Genomic DNA, 16,642 nt, shown 5'->3' on the forward strand with positions numbered 1-16,642 from the left:
TCTTCCTCTCATCCTTTCTCCCTTAAAGTAGGACATAAAATCTAACTGATTTCCCTCTAAAGTAGGTCATAAGACCTCAACTCCAGAGATAAGTTTCCTATACCCTGTAAAAAGGAATATCATTATCCCTGAAGACACGGAGATGCCAAGAATAATAAACAGGTCTTGCTAAGTTCTCCCCAGTTTTTTACCATTAGATCAGACCCTTCCTCCAATCACGTTTCTTCACAATTATCTACTTTTCTTCATCAAGCTTAGCATAAAAATACAGATTTCCCTGTTTGTTTGGGTCTTCATTTCTGAAGGCTTCTGTGTTGTGTAAACTTGCATTAAATAAATTTGGGTGCTTTTCTCTCGTTAATCTGTCTATTGGTATATGGATGTCATCCATGAACCTAAAGATGGGTGAGAAATCTTTTTTCCTCTATAATAGATTTAAAATAATAGTAATAATATTGCTACTATTGGTAAGATTACTACTACACTTTTTTTATTTGCTATTTTTATTTTTGGGGATGGGTTCTCACTATGTTGCCCAGGCTGGTCTCCAACTCCTGGCCTCAAGCAATCCTCCCACCTTGGCCTCCCAGAATGTTGAGATTACAGTTGTGAGCCACCATGCCTGGCCCTGACTATACTTTATTTCCCTTCGTTTCTTTGCCACCAAATATTGTTCTGCATTTTGCTTTTTTAACTTAACAATATATTTTGGTCATCACTCCATGTCATTATATATAAATCTCCTTCCTTTTAACAGCTGCATATTACTCCATTGTGTGGACATACATGAATTATTTTCAATGTTTATAACAGATTTTACATTATTTCTCATATTATCTGTTGAATGCTGTGATAATCAACATATTCTAGAAATGTTATATTTGGCTAAATTTAATAGATAGAGTGCAAAGATTGGGAAAAATGGCAACTCTTAACTAAACATAGTAGTTTGAATTCACACCACTTGAGAAGGGAAAAATAACTCCAAAAATGTGGTGGGTGGAGAAGCTAGCCTGAAATGATTATTAACCTAAAATTTTTACTGCCAATTTAAAAAGTGGCTACCATTTGTCTTAACACAAACTCCCTGAAAACAGAGCCTGAGGTAAAAGGGGTGGGGTTGTAGGGGCAGTTTGCGCAATCCTAGGGAAGTAGAAGTGAGGAGAAAGAGAGAGCAAATATTAGGATTATTAGGTTGGTGCAAGAGTAATTGCGGTTTTTGCCATTGAAAGTAATGGCAAAACTGTAATTACTTTTGCATCAACCTTATAAATGGAAGTTTTTTTCCCTTTCTTTCTTTTTTCTTTCTTTCACCTTTCATCTCTCTCTCTCTCTCTCTCTCTCTCTCTCTCTCTCTCTCTCTGAGACAGGGTCTCACTCTTTTGCCCAGGATGAAGTGCATGATGCATTCATAGCTCACTGCAACCTCAAACTCCTAGGCTCAAGCGACACTCCCAAAATGGAGCATGTTTCTGAGCTGATCTCAACTCCACAACATCTCTGGTTTCCCAATGGTGGAACTGCACTCCATGGAACTTCCTGCAGTTCTGGATTGTATCACCTGGCCCTTGCAAGCCGTTGCTAGAGAAGCCCAAGCCTCTCTGGCTCTTGGTCTGTTTAGGCTGGTGGGCAAGCACAAGGGTCTCTCCTGGTCAGTCAGCTTCACGTGTTGGGGTTCCTTGTCCTATGACGGGAGGAGGTAGCAGCAACAATGAGTGTGCTTCAAGACCCCAGAAATGGCCTCTGTTGCTATGATGGCAACCAGGCTGCTAAAGGAGGTGCAGCCAAGCCAATCTGGAGTGGTTCACAAACAGCCTAATGCACAATGCTACATGAAATCATCTAAGTCTTCTGTCCTTCAGAAATCTTTCAGAACAAAAGCTATTTCTGACACAGCAAGAAAATATCTTAAAAAGTCATCGGATATTTTTCCTTGACTTTAAACAAGACCGTAAAGCCAGTATGGTTGCACACACCTGTAGTTTCAGCTATTTGGGAGGCAGAGGTGGGAGGATTGCTTGAGCTCAGGAGTTCTGGCAGGTATGCAGTGCCTACCTGTGAATAGCTCCTGCACTCCAGCCTGAGCAAGAAAGCAAGACCCTGTCTCTGGAAGAAAAAAAAAAAGTAGCTCATTCTAGTATCTAAACATAGCAATTTACACCTTTAGTTAACCAGGCTATAGGCCAGTGCTGTGGCTCACGTGTGTATTCCCAGCACTTGGGGAGGCAGGAGGATCACTTGAGGCCAGGAGTTGGAGACCAGCCTGGCAACATAGTGAAACCTCTGTTTGTACAAATAATAAAAAAATTATCGAGGCTTGGTGGTGTGCACCCCCAGTTCCAGCTATTTAGGAGACTGAGGTAGGAGGAATTCTTGAAAGCCAGGAGTTGAAGACAAGCCTGGGCAACATAGTGAGACCCTGTGTCTACAAAAAATAATTAGCTGGTTGTCTTGGCACAGGTCTGCGGTCCTAGCTACTCGGAAGGCTGAGGTGGGAGGATCACTGAGCCCAGGAGGCTGAGGCTACAGTGAACGATGATCGCCCAGCTGGACTCCAGCCGGGGAGACAGAGGGAGACTCTGTTTCCAAAAACGAAAATGCAAGAACAGTCGTCATAGACTTGACCTGGGACGTAACTTTTATGTGATGAAATTAACAATCTTTTAGGAATAAATTAGCATTTCTGATAAAATGTATTATAATTACATTATTATAAATTCAAATGGAATTAAATATTCTGAGAAACTAGCTTCTCTCTCATAAACTTGTCAGTCAAAAGTTTATGTCTTTGGCTGGGCGCGGTGGCTCAGGCCTGTAATCCCAGCACTTTGGGAGGCCAAGGTGGGTGGATCACGAGGTCAGGAGATGGAGACCATCCTGGCTAACAAGGTGAAACCTCATCTCTACTAAAAATACAAAAAATTAGCCAGGCGCGGTGCCGGGCGCCTGTAGTCCCAGCTACTCAGGAGGCTGAGGCAGGAGAATGGCGTGAACCCAGGAGGTGGAGGTTGCAGTGAGCTGAGATCGCACCACTGCACTCCAGCCTGGGTGACAGAGCGAGACTCCATCTCAAAAAAAAAAAAGATAAAACAAGTTTAATGGTCTTTGAGCCAAGTATTCTTCCTTTTCTTCTTTTTTTTTTTTTTTCACAAAATATCTCTAGATTGAATCTTGGAATTGACTTAAGTCTCTTGTGGCAATTTTGAAATGAAAAAATACATGCTCATAATTAAATTACCTGAACATTTTAAAAAACCATCATGAGATTCAAATATCAAATATTCGTAAATATTGTTGTGATGATAGACATGACTCTTATTTTTTCCCTCAATAATGACTGAATGTTTATATATCCTCCATTCTGTCTCACTCTATGATTAGTACATTATAGTGGCAATAATCTTAGGAATCTAACAGAGAAAAATGTTGCATTTGAAGACTACAGACTGCAAACCAATTTGAGCCAGGTTCCTTGACATGTCGTGCTATTATTATAGTACTTTACATATAGTAAACATTAATTACATATATGTGGAAGGAAGCAAGAAAAGAAGAAAGTATTTCATTCAAACTCCTCTCTCTCCATCACCATTGGCTAATATCATCATTTGTATAGTTAAGAACAACACAGGCACTCACCACATAGTTTTTGAATAAATGAATGAATGGCAACCCTTCTAAGACTATTTGGATACACTATTGTTTGAAGGCAAAGAGATAGAGTAGATATCTTCAACTTTTTTCCTGTCTTATGATTCTGTGGTTTCTATGACTACTAAAAGTTAGCTAGGTAGCAAATTTGTTTTAAAGTCTGAAAACCAAAATGCTTTCAGATAAAAGACAGGGAGAAAAATACTCTTCAACGTGTCCACTTTAGCACCAGGAAAACCTAATATCAATATCAGTATCAATGATATCATATAAATATCATTACATCGATAAGCAATGTCAATCCCTAAAAACTATGTATACCAATAGCACTAACTTGTGGCCAGAACAAGAACCTTAACTGTGCCAAATTTTATTCTATTCAATAGCAGCTGCCTCGTTTTCAGTTGTGCACATCTGAATGCAAGCAATCCCTGTCTGATGTGGAGTTTCTTGCACTGATAAGGAAAAACTGCTGAAGTTGTGAGGCTGCTCCAGGCAGAGTCATCATGTGAGTCATATGAAAGCTCCACACTGCTGACCTCTGGCAAAAAGGGAGAGAACAAGGATAGGAGAGGCAGTGGGGGAAAGGTTCAAGTGCGGGTTTTCTCCTTGAACCTAGAAGATTATGGGTCAAGAGCTGTGTGCAAAGACTGTACAGCCTGGATGCAGCTGCTATCGTTGTTCAGAGGGAGGCGAGGCACACAGCTGTCGGAGGAGTCAGCCTGAGACCATGGAGGCTGCGTTCAAGGTATTTGTATCCCAGGAGGAGAGCATCTATCTCTATTGATAAACCAAGGAGTTCAGACACTCCCTTTTTGTAGCAGGGTCTGATTCTTCTGCGGTAGGTCTAAACCAATAAAATGAAAATTCTATTAAAGTCACAGAAAATTTATGGCTGTAGTTATCAAATTTGGAGAATATCTTGTAAACCAAAAGGGAAAAATAATCCTTGGCTTTGGGTTGCACGAAACTCACTTGGCTTGAAGTAGTTCTCTCGAAATCTCTAAGGTCCTAAATTACAGAGCTGAGATTTAAAAGGCAAGCTGCAGTATTAGTTGATATGCTATGGATTCGAAACTTTAGTAATTAGTTCATGATTATTAGCAATGCAGTAGTAGATTATTCCCCCACAGCAATAAATTAAGTGGACAGGAAAAAAAAAAAAAAAGCCAGAGTTAAACAGAAAAAAGTTGGAAAACATCCATCAAAGAGATTTAGGTTAACCTAAATGTTAAAGACATATTTTTAGGTGAAGAAAGAATGTAGTATTTCAGGAGTTGATACCATTATGGTCTTTTTCAGGGACCTTTCAAGAAAAGTGCCTTTTGGGGGTACAGGAAGCTTAGAAAACATTTGAAGAGTGAAAATGAGGCAAATAAAGAAAAAATTGTTTTACCAGGCACTGAATCTTTACTTTGCATAAATTTTATTTCCGCTCTTTCTTTTTTCTCTAGCTAACAGACCTAAAAGAAGCATCATGTTCCATGACTTCATTTCACCCCAGGGGACGTCAGGATGTCCGTGCCCAGAAGTTCAAGAGTAAAAGGCCACGGAGTAACAGTGATTCTTTTCAGGAAGAAGATCTGAGGCAGGGTTTTCAGTGGGTGAGTGAGCAGCTGATGTTGATCAAGAAGAATTTAATGTGTGCTTGTCTAGGGAGGCCGGCCCTTATGTCCAGGGCAATTACTGAGCGAGCCTTCCCAAGTCTGCTCTGGAAATGCTGTCTAATATCCCTGGGGAAAAAAAGTCAACACTAAAAAAAAGTGCTCTTTCTCTCTTCCCTTTCACCCACTCCTTTTCCCCATTCCCCTAAAGCAGAGGAAGAGCCTCCCTTTTGGGGCAGCCTCATCTTACTTGAACTTGGAGAAGCTGGGTGAAGGCTCTTATGCTACAGTTTACAAGGGGATTAGCAGGTGAGTGACACATAGCTGGGACACACTTTAGAGATGAGGGTCCTGCCCCCTTAATTTCAGATTATAAAGCCAGGTGAGACATCACAGAGGTTCATAGCACTCAGGACCTGGGCAAGACACCATGGCCGACAGGGAGAGAGACATGATGACTTAAACAGCCTTGAAAGAAAAACAAACCTGCCCTGCCCTAATTAAAATCAGCCCACTTAAATGTTTATCAGCCTTTCCCTTCTTGCATTCAATTCAGAGAATTCAAAGAAAATAGACATTCTCTACTACTGACCCAAAGAACAATTACCACTCTTCAGGCCGGTGGGAGGCACAGTTGGTAAAGAGTCTCTAACAGGTTTTTTATATCCCTCCCTAAATCACAATGACAGAGGTTTGTAATGGCAACCTGGAGTTTGCTGCTTCATTCCTCCACCTGGCCTTTATAGAAGAAATTGGAGTTGGTTTCTGCAAATTATGGTACATGCAAAAGATGATAAATCCTAGATTTTTTATACTTGCAAAATATACAAAATGTCTGGAGAATAAAAATACTGCTTATCCAAAAGCTAAGTACTAATTTTGGTAAACAACAAACTTTGTTAAATATATATAAAATATTTATGTATTTTAAATATATATAAATATTTTATATATATTTTAGTCAAGGTGGGAAAGTTGGAAGGTCGTTTTTTTCTTTGTGTTACTCCAATAGATAAAAATAATGGCTCAATAGTGGTTAAATATTAATTTTAAAAATATAGCTGATCCAAGTGCAGTGGTGTTTACAACTACTTGATCACAACCAGCTACAGATTTCTTTGTTCCTTCTCCACTCCCACTACTTCACTTAACTGGCCAAAAACAAAAAAAAAGAGAAATTTTATATAACTACTACGAGACTATTCATTATTTATCTTAGTATTTATGCTGTTATTATTATTTTTACTTGTTAAAATAAGATTGTAGGGGACATACAATTTTATTTTATTATTTATCTATTTATTTATTTTGAAGTGGAATCTCACTCTGTCACTCAGTGAGTGCAGTGGCGTGATCTCAGATCACTGCAACCTCCACCTCCTGGGTTCAAGCGATTCTCCTGCCCCTGGGCCTTTATACTTTCTTAATCTGTTTTAGTCATGGTGTATATTAACTTTTTTTAATGCTGAGAACATCTGCAATAAAGGACCACATTTGATTTTATTCTAAGGTTCCTCATATCAGTTTGGCCATGGTAACTGTTTCAAGATGGCTCAGACCTGGGGCACCCTGGAACATACTTGGATACATGGGTACCATGAACACTTCTGATCTTCCCTTCTGAGTTCTGACTTTGATTGTTGCACACAAACAGACCTTTCTAGCCCAAAGTTTACACAGAATTCACTTATCTTTTCTTCTAGTTACTGTATGTTTTCTTTTTTATTTAATTCTTTCATCTATTGGGAATTTATATTGTATATTCACAATCATCCCAGCTCCATTTATTAGATTTTCTTTTCTCTGATGGTTTGAAATGCTGTCATGATTACATATTAGATCTCATGACTACTTGAAATTGTTTCTGTTCTAATCTTTCAAAAAATCATGTTTCCTTAATCTATCTTTTCTTATATTTGTGCTTTTTTTTTTTTTTTTTGAGATGGAGTCTCGCTTTGTCACCCAGGCTGGAGTGCAGTGGTGCCGTCTTGGCTCACTGCAAGCTCCACTGCAAGCTCTGCCTCATGGGTTCACGCCATTCTCCTGCCTCAGCCTCCCGAGTAGCTGGGACTGCAGGTGCCCGCCACCACGCCTGGCTAATTTTTTGTTGTTTTTTAGTAGAGGTGGGGTTTTACCATGTTAGCCAGGATGGTCTCGATCTCCTGACCTCGTGATCCGCCTGCCTCAGCCTCCCAAAGTGCTGAGATTACAGGCATAAGTCACCGCACTCAGCCTTGATTTTAATTATTGTTGCTTTAGACTATTTTTAGAATATATCAAAACTCTAAATTAGAGAATTATTGACATCTTTGCACTATTAGATTTTCTAATACAAATATCCTGTAAATATCTAATACAAAACAGTCCCTGGAATGGTCATTTACAAGACCCTATGCAATCCCTACCCTCCATTCCTCAGCACACACTCAGCTCCTCTCTGTCCTCATCTCTCTTTCCCCTCTCCTGCTCCAATGCCAGGACTGCTCCTGCCTCAGTCAAGGACTTTTAACTTGCTGCTCCCTCCGCCTGGAGCTGCCTTCCACTGTTCATGCACACAGCTGACTCCTCCCCTTCGTCAGATTCCCGGTTCAACTGTTACCTTATTTATAAAACTGTAGTCCCAGCTACTCAGGAGGCTGAGGCAGGAGAATCACTTGAACTTTGCAGGCGGAGGTTGCAGTGAGCTGAGATCGGCACCACTGCACGCGAGCCTGGGCGAGAGTGACACTCTATCTCAAAAAAAAAAAAAAAAAGGTATAAAGCATTTTCTCTTATAAACATACTTGCCAAAAAACTTTTTGCAAGGTTTAGGGAAGAATTTCACGGAACCATGTTCTGAGGAAAATACATCATAAAACTTTTGAACAAAATTTAAAAGACATGATAAGGCAAACAAAAGAAACTGGGGGAAAGTATATGCAAAATAGTTCAATAAAAAGGTGGGCAAATCAGCAAATCACAAGAAAAACAGAAAAGATCCATAAAGTATGAAAAGTCAGTTTCACATATGGTTAAAGAAATATAAATTAAAATGTGATAAACCTTTTTACCTTTCAAATAGGCCAAAAAAATGAAGATGAAAGCAAAAAGCAAACCCACATGATAGGGCTATCTCAGAGGGACACAGGAGCCAACTGAAAGAGCTTCCAAAGGACAAAGCTGCAAAAATTTGAGCAACCAAAAAAAGTGGTATTAAATTATAACCCAAAGTATAAAATAAATATCTATGAGTTCATACTAAATAAATTATTAGTCCAAAATAAATTATTCAATACATTAACAAATGGGAGAGAAGAAACAAATCTTTCATGCCAAATAAATACAAATAATTTATGTAGATAATATACCTTCAAAGAGGTACAGCATAACTCTCCACTCCTTAAGTGTGGGTCATTCATAGTGGCACTTCTCTGAAAGTACAGTATGAAAAAGGGAGAGAAAGAGTAACTTTATAGTAGAGAAACCTGACCAACACTATCTCAGACAGGTGATTAAGGTCAACATCAAAAGTCATAAATCATGATGATGGTATGCACTCTTTTTTTTTTTTTTTCAGATGGAGTCTTGCCCTGTTGCCTAGACTGGAATGCAGTGGCGTGATCTCAGCTCACTGCAACCTCCACCTCCCAGGTTCAAGCGATTCTCCTCTCTTACCCTCCTGAGTAGCTGGGATCACAGGCGCATGCTACCACACCCGGCTAGTTTTTTGTATTTTAGCAGAGACGGGGTTTCACCATGTTGCCCAGGCTGGTCTCAAACTCCTGAGCTCAGGCAATCCACCCGCCTCAGCCCCCCAAAGTGCTAGGATTACAGGCGTGAGCCACCACACCCAGCTGATGGTATGCACTCTTAATATGATGTGATAAAAATGGTACTTTACCTCCCCCAAACCCATAACCCAGTCTAATCATAAGAGAAATATCAGAAAAGTTCCAAGAGATGAGTATCCTACCCAATACTTGAGTAGTACTCCTCAAAACTCTCAAGGTCATCAAAAACAAAGAAAGTCTGGGAAACTGTCACAGTCAAGAGGAGCCTAAGGAGACAGGACAGCTAAATATAATCCTGAATGAGATCCTGGACCAAAAACAAAAAAGACATTAGGTAAAAACTAAAGAAATCCTAATAAACTATGGAGTTTAGTTAGTAATAATGTGCCAATATTTGTTCATTAATTATAACAAGCGTATCATATTAATGTAAGATGTTAACAATAGAGGAAACTAGATGGGAGATATGTGGGAACTTTCTGTACTGCATTCTCGATTTTTCTATAAATCTAAGACTGTTCTAAAAAGTGAAGTCCAAAAGCCCCCAAAACAAAACCTGCCCCATGTTGGTGAGGGAGCGGGAGAATGGCCATTCTCATGACCAGTTAGTGTACCATTACTCCATGGGACAGTTTGGGAACACGAGTGCAAATCAATAAAAACACGTGCATTGCATACCCTTTGAATCAGCAATTCTGCCGCTACTTTAAGGAAATAACTGGGGTTTTGTGAAAAGATTTGTCAACAAGTATGATCATCACAGTATTTTTGTAATAGCCCAAAGCTAGAAACAACGAAAAGGCTTTTGAAATTGGCTACATACAGTATAGTATATTTATATGATTAAATGTTAAATCATTATTAAATATTGGATCATATAAGAATGAACTATAAGAGAAAACTTACATGGAGGAAAAAAGGTTACTAACAACATGATTTTAATCCCGCTGTATTAAAAACAATGGATTTATACCTGCATTAAAATCTTCTCTATTCTAGGCACTTAGCTGATAAATGAATAAAATGACAAATGAGGGGAGAGTAGGAGGAAATGAAGAGAGAGAGAGATAGTGGTGTGACCTGGGAAGATCAGGTAGCACCTAGAAGCCCACTGCAAGAATTTGGCTTTTATTCTGAGTAATGCATGGAGATATGGTGGTTTTTGAACAGAAAAGTGACTTGTCCTGATGGTCATTTTAAAAGCATGCCTCCAACTACTCTGCTGAGAATAAATAGTAGGAGTGCAAGTGTCTCCTCATGGAAACTGTCGGAAGACCACTACAAGGCTGGGCATGGTGGCTCGTGCCTGTAATCCCAGCTCTTTGGGAACCTGAGGTGGGCAGATCACCTGAGGTCAGGAGTTTGAGACCAGCCTGGCCAACATGGCGAAACCCCATCTCTGCTAAAAATACAAAAATTAGCCAGGCATGGTGGGGGTCCCCTGTAATCCCAGCTACTTGGGAGGCTGAGGCAGGAGAATTGCTTGAACCCGGGAGGTGGAGGTTGCAGTGAGCCGAGATCGTGCCACTGCACTTCAGCCTGGGCAACAGAGCAAGACTCTGTCTCAAAAACAAACAAATAAAAAACAAAACACTACAATAAGTCAGATGAAAAATAATAAGCTCCAAATTTTCTATAATGGACATATATGTATCACTTTAGTAAAGAGGGAAAATGCTTTGAAATATATATGTTATTTATGTATTGATATATGTTAAACTTTGTATTTTGAGAAAATTATAGATTCATATGCTACAATATGTTTTGAAGTGAAACTGCTTTTGTTTCATCTTTGGTATAAATTGCTGCTTTGAACCACCTCAGTAAGTGTGTGCCCCTCAATCCCTCTTTTCTAGAATAAATGGACAACTAGTGGCTTTAAAAGTCATCAGCATGAATGCAGAAGAAGGAGTCCCATTTACAGCTATCCGAGAAGGTAAGAACAGCAGAAATGGACCCAATAGATCTGTTTTGACTCCTTGATTTGGTAAAAAATTTATTGCATTGATCCATTCAGCATCTAGTTTTGATTCTTCTGGAATACTATAATTACATTTTTATTTTTCATACAAGTTATTCAAGAGCATTTACACTGCTATTTTATTACTTAATTTTGAGGAAATTGAGATTTAAAACTATTATATCACTTGACTGAAACTATGAATTCACTGAGCAATTACTAATACTTTCCATGTGTTTGGCCTCATGCTAGGTGCTAAGGCTATACCTATATAACCTCAGAAAATTCCTATAAAAGAGAAAATATATAATCACACAAATTCTTACTGGGAAATTTGCCTGAACATAACATGTTGTTAGCTAGCACTTGGAGATTTTCCAGAAGGCATGCATTTTTAGTGTTCTGCCTGTATTTTGTCTGTGCCCTGGGCAGTATAGCAAATGGGTGAAGAACCTGGTGTCAAATGGACTTGGGTTTGCAGCATAGGTCCACCAATCACTAGTGGTATGATGTTGGGTAGATTACTTTAACTATTTATGACTCAGTTTATTGCAGAAAGAGGATAATAATAGTACCTATTTCATGGAGTTGTTATGAGGATTCAACAAGAATACATATATAAAGCACTTATCACAGAGTCCATTTTTCAGAGTTCAACGAATGTTGACCATTATTATTCGATTCTTCCTTTCCTGGGTAATGTCTTATTTGCCATCAGGATAACTAATACTTTATAATATAAACATCAAGAAACCAACATAGTGAAATGAATCATTAAAAATATAATTTATCAACCTTTATTTCATGAGCCATTTGAAATAAGATGATGATAGGATTGCTATGCATTTCAGCAAAATCCCAGAGAAATGGCACTTCCCTGACCTTATTTTCTCCCACTTTTAACTACTTATTTTCTGTTCTTTACTAAGCACGTGCTATATGCAGATTATGTTGCTGGATGCTGTAAAGGATGAGAAGAGAAACCCATATCTTTGTTCTGTCATTTGTAGTCTTAACAGAGCACATGATTCAAGTCACAAATGTATAAAAGACATAAACTAAGATTTTAGAGAACAAGTTAGTCTCAGTGTGACTGATGGAGTCAGTAGATTTTGAACTGAGCTTGTAAGGATGGGTTATGCAAACAGACATGGAAAAAGCAATTTGGAAAATGAGTTTATAACTGAATTTGATACCCTTTTCAAAAGTCTTTCAGAGCCCCTGGGAAATACATCATTTTGAATTTAATTGGAGGGCCAAATGGGCTATTGGTTTAGCCAGAGATTCATCCTGGTAGGATCAGGTGCATTCTGGGAGAAGGCATGGTTTTAAATGTTTAATATAATGGAAACTGCATTAACTAATGTACTTATTAATGGTCTCCATGAAAGGATGATCAGATTTGGAAAGAGATGTATGGGTACGTTAAAGAGTATTTGTGAACGTAATAGAAATTCCCAGGTCACCTGCATAAGAGGAAGGTCTCCTTTGTGAGCTTGAGTTTGTCAATTGCTTAAGATTGGATTTGCTTAGATATTGCCCACAGCCAAGTTTTTCAGGTTGACATTTAACTGTAACAGTGAAACCTTTTGCCAGGTTTGCTAACAGATGGTTCTCAGCATGGTTCAGAAAAGCTGGATCCGTTTTGTTCTGCATGCTAAATGTTTCTTTCATTGCATATTTACGGAGGAATTGCCTCTCCATCACAGGTGTTTACAATTACATTTAGTAGTCAACTGTGGACTTTCTTGGTTTGTTTTATGGACTAACCTTACCGAATGCTTTGCTTGTGTAATATTAAAAACCACAGAAAGATTTCTGACACATTGGAGGTTGTTAGGAATCCAGTTTCCAACAATGAATGTTTCTTTTTACACCACTATAAAAGCTTGGAGCCCTTGTTAAAAGAGCCCTCTCCCCTCAAGAAGATATGAGGCTTTATTTGGAAACTTTGGCACTGTCCCATTTTTCCTGTAAGAACTTTAAGGATGTGAGACCAGGGAGACAGGAGGTTAAATGAGAAGGGCTGGAAGGCAAAATAAGAACAGCTGGAGTTCATTAGCTAAAAATCCAGGGTCACTAGCTAAAAAGGTAACCGAAAGGCACGTGCAGGAAAACTGAACAAGTAATGCAGCCTTCTTTAAAAAGCCTTGAAGCAGGAATTGCTTTTCCTGAACAATTTGGCTGCCCTGATGCTATAGCAGCCAAAGATTTACTAAGTATGATTTTACTACATATATGGTCTCTTTCTATACAGGTAGAATACATGTGGCAATTTACTAGTCTGGTCATTTGGAGTACTATTTTCATTTGACCTTAACATGTGATATTATGAAACTAGCAAAAGTATGAACAGCACTAAGGACTAAGGGAAATATATCTTTTTTTTTTTTTTTTTGAGATGAAGTTTTGCTCTTGTTGCCCAGGCTGGAGTGCAGCAGCACGATCTTGGCTTACTGCAACCTCTGCCTTCGGGATTCAAGCAATTCTCCTGCCTCAGCCTCCCAAGTAGCTGGGATTACAGGCATGCACCACCACACCTGGCTAATTTTGTATTTTTAGTAGAAACGGGGTTTCACCATGTTGGCCAGGCTGGTCTTGAACTCCCGACCTCAGGTGATCCACCTGTCTCAGCCTCCCAAGAGAAATATATCTTATACATGTGCCAGGTGCTTTTCATACTTATTTCAATCCTCTTAATAACCCTTAGAGGTAGATATTATTAATATTATTCCACCATATGGCAGTGATTCAAACCAAATCTCTCTGATTCAAAAATTTGTATGCTTTCTATACACCAGCTCTAGAAATATTCATTTAGCACCTACTATGACCAGGCACTCTGCTGAACTGCTAGATACGCAGCAATACACAAAATAGATGTGTTCCCTACCACTCTCATTCCTTTGCTAATTAAGAAAAGCAGAGGCCTTCAGAGTACCTTAGAAATCTCTCATAATTGACTCTAGAATTGTGTTTTAAGTGTTTGTTTTTATAACTAGGAGAAAATACTTTCATTTGAGTAGGTTAATGTGTTATGTTTTTACATAGTATAACATTTCTTAGTTTTATGAACTTTATAGCAATATCTTAATAATATGCATTGTTTTAAATATTTTTGTTCAAGTGGTCAACTTTTGGTTTAAACTGAGGACTTTCAGCCTGCTAATAGCATTTTTCTTAGGAAGGAGTCTTATAACTAATCTTTTTTGAGGACCAGGCGCATGACATAATCTCCCCTTCCCCCTACATAATATATTTTTTAAAAACCTTTATACTAACCCTGGGAAGTCAAATGTGCTATTTTTGTTTTAGAGATGAAGAAATTCCAGCCTCAGAGAGGTTGGGTAACTTGTCTGAGGTCACAGAGATGGCAATCAGAGTTGTTAGAATCCGTATCTATTCTATTTAAAATCCTTTATACTTTATTATGATGGATTTGGAAATGCTTAACTAAAGTATTTGTTTAGCAACAGTAAATATAAGAATAGAAATCTGTTTTTCATGATACATTTTGTATAAACATTAAGGAAAATGCAGAAGAAGTATTTTTTTAATCTTTAATTTTAGATTCAAGGGGTACATGTCCAGGTTTATTACATGAGTATATTGCATGATGCTGAGGTATCCTGTCACCCAAATACTGAATATAGTACCTGATAGGTAATTTTTCAACCTGTGTCCCCCTCCCTTCCTCTCCCCTTTTGGAGTCCCTGGTGTAGTGTCTATTATTCCCATCTTATGTCTGTGTGTACCCAGTACCCCAACTTATTAGCTTCCACTTGTAAGTGAGAACATGTGGTATTTGGTTTTCTGTTCCTGTGTTAATTCACTTAGGATAATGGCCTCCATCTGCATCCATGTTGGTGCTAAGGACACGATTTTGTTCTTTTTTTTTTTTTTTTTTGTGCCTGCATAGTATTTTATAATGCCAGTGTACCGATTTTCTTTATCCAATCCACCATTGCTGGGCACCTAGGTTGAGTCCATGTCTTTGCTATTGTGAATAGTGCTGTGATGAACATACAAGTCTAGGTGTCTTTTTGACAGAACAATTTATTTTCCTTTGGGTATATACCCAGGAATGGAATTGCTGGGTCAAATGGTAATTCTGTTTTTGGTTTTTTTGAGGCAGGAGGTGGGACTCGACTCCAGAGGTGGGGCTTGAACACTGAACCAAATTTAGGACTAGCCAAAACAGGGCCTGGGTGGAGACAGCTTTCCAGAAGACACACCCACCAGTGTGCCATGTCAGTTTACCACTGCCATTGCAACACCTGAAAGTTACCACCCTTTCCCACGGCAACAACCTGACAACCTGGAATTACCACTCTTTTCCTAAAACTTTCTGCATAAACTGCCCCTTAATTTGCATTTAATTAAAAGTGGGTATAAATGTAACTGTAGAGCTACCTCTGAGCTGCTACTCTGGGCACACTGCCTATACAGTAGCCTTGCTCTGCAAGGAGCAGTACACCTGCTGCTGCTGAACACTGCTGCTTCAATAAAAGCTGCTGTCTAACACCACAGGCTCACCCTTGAATTCTTTCCTGGGTGAAGCTAAGAACCCTCCCAGGCGAAGCCCCAGTTTTGGGGCTCGCCTGCCCTGCCTCACTTTGAGAAATTTTTTTTTTTTTTTTTTTTTTTTTTTTTTTTGGAGACGGAGTCTCACTCTGTCGCCCAGGCTGGAGTGCAGTGGCGCAATCTCGGCTCACTGCAAGCTCTGCCTCCCGGGTTTACGCCATTCTCCTGCCTCAGCCTCCCGAGTAGCTGGGACTACAGGCGCCCGCCACCTCGCCCGGCTAGTTTTTTTTTTTGTATTTTTTTAGTAGAGACGGGGTTTCACCGTGTAGGCCAGGGTGGTCTCAATCTCCTGACCTCGTGATCCACCCGTCTCAGCCTCCCAAAGTGCTGGGATTACAGGCTTGAGCCACCGCGCCCGGCCGAGAGAAATTTCTAAACTGTTTTCCATAGTAGCTGAACTAATTAACATTCCCACCCACAGTGTGTAAGTATTCCCTTTTCTTCTCAAGTTTACCAACATCCATTAATTTTTTACTTTTAAATAATAGCCTTTTTGACTGGTGTGAGATGGTATCTCATTGAGGTTTTGATTTGCATTTCTCTGATGATTCGTAATGTTGAGCAATTTTTTCATATGTTTGTTGGCCACTTGCGTGTCCAGAAGAAATATTTTAAATAAAATAACATATCATGTTGTATATTCATCAATTCTGATTCTATCATTGATTCTACAGTGCTGGTAATTGCAGTGTTTAAATTAGAAACAGCTCAGCTAAGAATCTTTTAAGATCATTCTCTAGTAGAAAAACATTACAAAGTAATGATTCCCAATCCATATATGAGAAAACTGAGCCAAAAATAGGCTAAGGTGCTTTCTAAGGTCATACAATGAGGCAGGGGAGGAGGCTGATTAGAACCTCTGAACTGCCAATGACCACACATAGTCTAGGGTATGCCTGGTTGACAGAAAGTCTGCCATTGGACACAATCAAATCACATCACAAATATAGCAAATCCACTGTTACATAGTTACATAGTTACATCTTTATAAAACAAAACAATGCCAGGATAATGGTATGTGATCAGCATTACAATTCCAAAGATACCAAGACAACTACTTATCTGACACTTGT

The 16,642-nt window shown here is 39.0% G+C and overlaps 1 protein-coding gene across 4 annotated transcripts in view; it reads left to right on the plus strand.

Annotated features, from left to right (window-relative positions):
• Positions 1-4,190: 4,190 nt before the first annotated feature.
• CDK15 (cyclin dependent kinase 15) overlaps positions 4,191-16,642 on the plus strand; it is a 132,506-nt gene continuing 120,054 nt past the window's right edge. For all 4 annotated transcript variants that reach the window (XM_030916582.1, XM_030916581.1, XM_030916583.1 and 1 more), the window contains exons 1-4: positions 4,191-4,399; positions 5,106-5,255; positions 5,470-5,564; positions 10,882-10,961. In XM_030916582.1, coding sequence (XP_030772442.1) covers positions 4,277-4,399; positions 5,106-5,255; positions 5,470-5,564; positions 10,882-10,961 — 448 coding nt within the window. In that variant the 5' untranslated portion in view covers positions 4,191-4,276. The remainder of the gene's footprint in view (positions 4,400-5,105; positions 5,256-5,469; positions 5,565-10,881; positions 10,962-16,642) is intronic.

The sequence above is a fragment of the Rhinopithecus roxellana genome, chromosome 14 (genome assembly GCF_007565055.1).
Source record: "Rhinopithecus roxellana isolate Shanxi Qingling chromosome 14, ASM756505v1, whole genome shotgun sequence".
Classification (NCBI taxonomy): Eukaryota; Metazoa; Chordata; class Mammalia; order Primates; family Cercopithecidae; genus Rhinopithecus; species Rhinopithecus roxellana.